General features: G+C 31.2%; 1 protein-coding gene across 1 annotated transcript; it reads left to right on the top strand.

Moving 5' to 3' along the window:
• Nucleotides 1-1,198: 1,198 nt before the first annotated feature.
• On the top strand, nucleotides 1,199-4,150 carry LOC146945511 (isoflavone 2'-hydroxylase-like). The gene is made up of 2 exons (XM_085743837.1): nucleotides 1,199-2,203; nucleotides 3,441-4,150. The coding sequence occupies exons 1-2, from the start codon at nucleotides 1,805-1,807 to the stop codon at nucleotides 4,050-4,052; spliced, it is 1,011 nt and encodes a 336-aa protein (XP_085599963.1). The 5' UTR covers nucleotides 1,199-1,804; the 3' UTR covers nucleotides 4,053-4,150.
• Nucleotides 4,151-7,027: the final 2,877 nt, after the last annotated feature.

Below are 7,027 nucleotides of genomic sequence, written 5' to 3' on the forward strand. Positions count from 1 at the left end.
ATAAGACGTATGGGTAAGAAATTTGTACGTCGTTAGTTCGTGACAATTAAATCTCTAAACTAATAAATAAAAATAACAAGTGCTAACAACTTTTACTCTTAACACTTTGTAAAAAAAAATAAAAAAATTATTTAACACTCTTTTTTGATGAATTAAGATCCTTTTCATTTTTTATTGTCTTCATTTGCTCTATTATTCAGTAAAATACATGTTAGTCCAACCACTTTACGTGAAACTCATTTCTATAAAATGATTGAACAACACACATGTATTTTACTAAAAAAGAAAGTGAACGTTAAAAAAAGAGTGTTAAAGTAACCCTTGTTTTATACTCCATCTGGTCTCAAATGTAAGCATTATGGACAACATACATCATTTATTAAAAGAAACTAAAAAAATGAAAAATTGCTTACATTTAAGACCGGATGGAGTATTTAAAATGATTACGAACAAACTCATTTTAGAGTATTAAGTAAGTAATGTGAACTATTGATAAATAAATCAACAATTAATTATATTATAGATGTATCAACGAGTGTCTTAAAAATATTGTATAATGATTCTATTAAAAAAAATTATCTTAGAAATACAAATTTTGTACTTTTATCAATGCAATAATTAACAACTTTTTAATATAAACTTACTATTTTTAGTATTTAACTAATGTTCTCGGAACACTTGTTAGTATTCTCTTTTGTTTTTTTAAAGAAGATATAATGAAAAACTCTTAAATCCGTCTCTTATTTTATGCGAGCAATGATACATTGACACCCTTAAGTGGCGTATCACTTACATCCACACACAATTGTGACATGTGTCCACGTGGTTTTCCACACATAAAAGAAATTCAATTTTTTTGTCTTACACACACTCTCACATGAGGGTGGCACATTGTGTGTTTGGAGAAAATGGTGTCAACGAAACATAATCCTTCTATACTCGGATTGAAATAGAAAAATCCTAATTAAAATAGCATTATCAATCGCTTACCTAACATAAATTATTTTGTTTTAAGAAAGAGAAAATTCATTTGATTTACAATAAGGCTAAATTAGACAGCATGCATATATGACAGCATTTCATTAATCTAATATTTTTGTTAAACGTAAAGGAACAAAAAAAATGTATTTGGCCTAAAAATTATTAGGACATCTCTTTTAGTGTATTTTATTTTTCCTATATATAAGAGACTCAAATGACAAATTGTATAACTGATCAAATGATCGATTACCAAGTCATTCAGCCTTACCATATATAGTTAATAAAAACATACTGTTAACAGTTTATCGATCGATCACTAGTTAGTACCATAGAAATGTTTCCATTGTTGTGTTACTCTCTCATTTTCTTCATTTTCCTTCTTACTTACAAACTTATTTTCAAAACCAGAAAATTCAGAAACCTTCCACCAGGTCCACCTTCTCTTCCCATAATTGGCAACCTCCACCTCCTTCAACCTCCACTCCATCTCACCTTTCAACGCATATCACAAAAATACAGCAAAATCTTTTCTCTCTGGTTCGGTTCGCGCCTAGTGGTCGTCGTTTCATCAAACTCTGCATTCCAAGAATGTTTTACCAAAAACGACATCGTCTTAGCCAACCCACCGTATAATATCGCTGGAAAGCACATCTTCTACAACTGTACCACCATAGGAACATGCTCCTATAGTGAACACTGGAACAACCTCCGTCGTATCAGTACTCATGATCTACTTTCGACACAACGAGTACATTCCTTTTCATGAATCCGAAGGGATGAAACCAATAGGCTGATACATAAATTGACCAAGGACTACTCGTGCATGGAATTTGAACAAGTGGAGCTAAGTTCTATGCTCCATAACATGATGTACAACAACTTGATGAGAATGATATCTGGAAAGAGATACTATGGGGAAGAGATCGACGCGAAGGATGTGAAAGAAGCGAAGGAATTTAGGGAGACGGTGGCGGAGTTACTGAAATTTGCTGGGGTGACAAACAAAGCAGATTATTTGCCATTTTTAAGGTGGTTTGATTTTCAAAATTTAGAAAAGAGGTTACAAAATATAAGCAATAGATTTGATGTTATCTTGAATGGACTCATTCATGAGAACCGTAGTAAGATGAAGTCAGAGAATACCATGATAGACCATCTTCTAAAACTTCAAGAATCACAGCCTGAGTATTATACCGATCAGATAATCAAAGGGCTTGTTTTGGTAAGGATTATATTAATTCAATTTTTATTCTTATTATTAGTACTACTACTCTTATCATCATCATCATCATCATCATATTCATTGCTTATCTATAAAAATATATAAATGAAATACATGGTTTTTTGAGCTGAATTTTTCATTATTTCAATAATACATTTAAACAAATTTGCTTTTACGAATGTTATGTTGTTCGTATTTTGGAAAACGAGAAGAATTTTTATTATATTTTTTATATTATTGGTAAAAGATAAACATTTACACTTAATTTTAATCAAAATCAAAATTTCATAAAAAATACTCTATTCGTCTTATAATAGATGACTTGTTTGAAAATATGTATTATTGACCTGACATACTTTGACCATATTTTTCTACTAATATATAAAGATAAATAATACTCCCTCCGTCCCATATTATAAGCAAAAAAAAAAAAAATCACACTTATTAAGAAAACTAAAACATAGTAGTTTGTAACATAGCTTTTTGTGTTATCTTTGAAATAAGTTTTATAGGAAGATGTAAAAACAATTTTCATTGGTTGTTGATTATAGAGAAAATGAAAAAGAGAGCAAATTGAATACACTTTGCATTTAATTTTCCTTTGGAAAAGATAATTTTTTTAAAAAAACATAATTAAATATGATAAAAGTTGGTCTTTTTTGCTTATAATTTGGGACAAAGAAAATGAGTTTTTTTTGCTTATATTGCTTATAATTTGGGACAAAGAAAATGAGTTTTTTTTGCTTATAATTTAGGACGGAGGGAGTATTATATAAGATGTCGTTAGATTTGTTTCAAAATATCAAATTTTTATAATTTTTTTTAGGATCTTTCTATCATGTGCAAATTTGCACATGTTAAAAAGTTTAAAATAGTAACTTTGCATTGGAACTTGTGCATTTTTTATTAAATACATAATTTTTTAATAATAATTATTGATTTTCAATAAAAACTTGCTAACTTTAGTTGCTTTAACATGTGCAATGTTGCACATGTTAGACAAATCCTTTTTTTTAATATATTAGTGAAGTTATTTAAGATCAAAATTGTGCATTGGTATATATGTATGACAAGTTCAACTGTGTCACTTAATATATGAGATGAATGAAGTATTGTTTATAACTTACATACTTTAAGGTAGTAAAAAAACGGATAGACATGCGAGCACACGGTGCCCGTCTCAACATTAGTAAAAATAAAAGTCAAACACTTCATATTGATTAGTTGCATTTTCTAGGCTATGCTCTTTGCAGGAACAAACTCCTCAGCTGTAACTTTAGAATGGGCCATGTCTAATCTATTAAATCATCCAGAAGTGTTGAAAAATGCAAAAGATGAAATGGATGCTTATATAGGACAAGACCGTTTGTTAAATGAATCTAACCTTACAAATCTTCCTTACCTTAAGAAGGTCGTTTTGGAGACACTTAGGATGTATCCTCCAGCTCCATTGCTAATTCCACACATGTCTTCAGATGACATTATTATTGAAGGATTCAATGTTCCACGAGACACCATTGTGCTAATTAATGGTTGGGCAATGCAAAGGGATCCTTTGGTGTGGACTGAACCCACAAGTTTTAAACCTGAGAGGTTTGATAAAGAAGGAGAGGAGAAAAAGTTGGTTGTTTTTGGTTTAGGAAGAAGGTCATGTCCAGGAGAGACCATGGCTTTGCAAAATGTTACCTTTACTTTGGGACTATTGATTCAATGCTTTGACTGGAAACGAGTAAGCGAAGAAAAGATTGATATGAGTGATCAAAATATGTTCACCTCTACAAGGTTGGTTCCATTGAAGGCCATGTGCAAAGTTCGTCCAATCATCAATAAGATTAATTTGAATAATTAATTGATGATAAACATGTAGCAAAATTGTGTGTGTAGATATAGCATATCAAATGTTTCAAAAATAAATATGTGATATCAAGTGTAATATTAATTATTAAAGGGTTAATAGGCTTTTGCCCCCTGCTATATAGGCGAAATGTGGTTTACCCCCTATAATTTAAAGATTCTTTGGTTTTGGACCCTCAGTGCAAAAACCAAAGAATTTTTAAATTACAAAAGGGGATCTCCAAACTTTTTTTTACAGGGGGTAAACCACATTTCGCCTATATGGCAGGGAGTAAAAGCCTATTAACCCATTATTAAATTTTAGTATTGGAGTTGGTTTATATGTATCCAAGGCAGTAACAAAGGACCAGTTTTCTGGGATTGGTGGTTAAATCCACATGTATGTCTTTAAAGTACTTAAAATTGGGTAAGATAGTGATGTTTTCTTGTTGGTGGATGTGAATATGTGCTTTTATCACATGGTGTTTTGTTTTGGTGTTGGAGGGGGATCGTTATGTGATGCCACATGATTGAAACTTATCTCTACTTGTCTTGTGTTTCATTATGTTAGTATTTTGACAAATCATTGTGTATCTTTTCAATTGTATTCTGATTTAGGAGCAGTTTTGCACATTTTGTGCTAGTTTGATCTTCTTCAATAAAATTTTGCTCATAAACAAAATTAAACTAGTTGCACACCGGGTGAGTTATATTGCATGTTGCTATTACAATAAGGACGTGGATTTCCAACAAAACACCAACATTTGCAATCTCAACGTATGTTACAAGCACACCAATAGAGTAGAATCAACCTTCAACAAGCAAAGCAAATAATTTATATAGCGTGAGAATTTGTTTAATTATCTAATTTTTTTTGAATGGCAAAAATTTATTGAAATCTGTTAAATTTGTTTAATTCCCAGATTTTTTTTTTTAAAAAAATAAAAAAAATATAGTCAATTACCCCCTATGACGTAACATGACTTTTCTGACTATGTGGCAGTGCCACGTGGCAGTTAACTGCCACATCAGCATGTTGGATGGAGGAAATTAACGGAGGGGGGTAATTGACAGACGCTAGACAATTTCAGGAGGATAATTGATGTTTCGTTAACTACAGGGGGTATTTGATGAAACTTACAATTTCGGGGGGTTTTTTTTGGCTATTCACTCAAGACATGACAATAATGTTTTCTCGAAAACCATTGTCAAGATATTCTTTTTATCGCGTCAACCTCTGACATACTCCATACTTTTTGTGAAAAAATAAAATCATTTCGAGCTTTCAAAATTGACCACAAGGAAAATTCAGGCAAAATCTTAATTTTGTTGAAAGATAAAATCAGGCAAAAATAAAATCTTAATTCAGGCAAAAATACAATCTTAATTTCGAGCTTTCAATATAGGACGCGCACTACTTGAATGTGAATCTGTAACAGTGGGAGTGACATAGTCTTATAAAGTTCAATTTCAGTCATAGAAAACACTTGAATTGCTTTATCCTCCTTTGATGGAGAAATCTCTCGATCTCATGTATTGGTTGAATAATTTCCCCAAAACTTTGAGTTATTCACATCCATGCAAGGAAACAATCAAAACAGAAAATTAAAAGAAAAATCTAGTACAGACGGTTTAGAAAAACAATTTAGTATCTGTTTGGTTGCGCGTTCACAATCTCCAAACGGCGTTTTCTTATCCCAAACGCGGTTCTTGCTTTTCCTATGATGTTTGGCAATCTGAAAAGTGAATCTGCAAAACGCAGTTAAAGTGACAAAACGCCGGTTGGGTAGAAGCTAGAAATCCAAGCTTTTGCGGCAAAGCAAACGCGGTTACAATTCTCAACTGTTCAGTGACTTGTATAATTACCAAATTAACCATAAAACCGTTCTCTTCTCTTTCATCTTCCGTTTCAGATAAAACACTTTCTTCCATCTTCCGTTTCAGATCAAAACAGAGAGAATAGGGGAAAAAACACAATAAATTAAACTTAAAACAACGAAAACGAACTGAAGATGTATGAATAGTGTATAGTTCTCCCTCGAAATCTGACATTAGAGTTCTCACTCTGTTTCAATGGAGAACCGCTTCCATGTTGCCGTGAATGGTGTTGGTTTCTTCTGGGTAAGACAAAATATAATGGGCTTGTTTATTTTATTATTTTTTTAATTATATTCATTAGTAAATTTTGCAGATATTTATCGGCTATTAAAATCCGCCCATAAAAAATACAGGTCCCTCAAAAAATATAATTAAGACCCATTTTGGTAATTAGACATCCAAAATCAATTTTGATTTAAAGTATCCAAACAACATCAACTTGAAATAATCACTTTTATATGAGTTTATCCAAACATAAATCAATTCACATCAAACTCACTTTTGACTAAAATCAATTCTTTCAAACTCAATTCTGTCAAAATCAATTCTCGCCACCGCCATACCAAACACACACTTAATATCAACAAATCTCCGACAACGGTTATCGATAATAAACTGTAATCCCACAAAGACCCTTTTTTTGTTGCTTTTTTAGGCAAATCTCGCAGGGCCTTATTGAGTATCAAATATATTTTTCTATGTTGTTTAGCTAAAAAAAGTCTTAAAAATGTTTGGAAGATTAATGGTTTGATTTTATTTTTTTATTTTTAAATATATAATAAAATAAGTGTCTTGGAATTATGGATTCATCGCAATAACAGAAAAACCCAATCCATATTCTTCTTATTACTATGAAGAATGAAAGTCTAAAAGTGAGTTATACTAAAGTACACACACATCTATATTGTTGATTTCTTTTGATCCAAATACTTATATTTGTTCATTTAGAATATCATGTAAACCACTCTCATTCTCATACGATTATCCTATCGTCTTTCCCAAAATGAGATCTCAATTTTTTTGTTCTTCCATTCTACCCATTCTTCTCTAATACGATACCATCCTACATAAAATTCATGTTTCATATTTTGTAATATAAATTCAATCTAATGT

Source organism: Medicago sativa, chromosome 2, assembly GCF_051527215.1.
Source record: "Medicago sativa cultivar Bolivia chromosome 2, Bolivia_mono, whole genome shotgun sequence".
Classification (NCBI taxonomy): domain Eukaryota; kingdom Viridiplantae; phylum Streptophyta; class Magnoliopsida; order Fabales; family Fabaceae; genus Medicago; species Medicago sativa.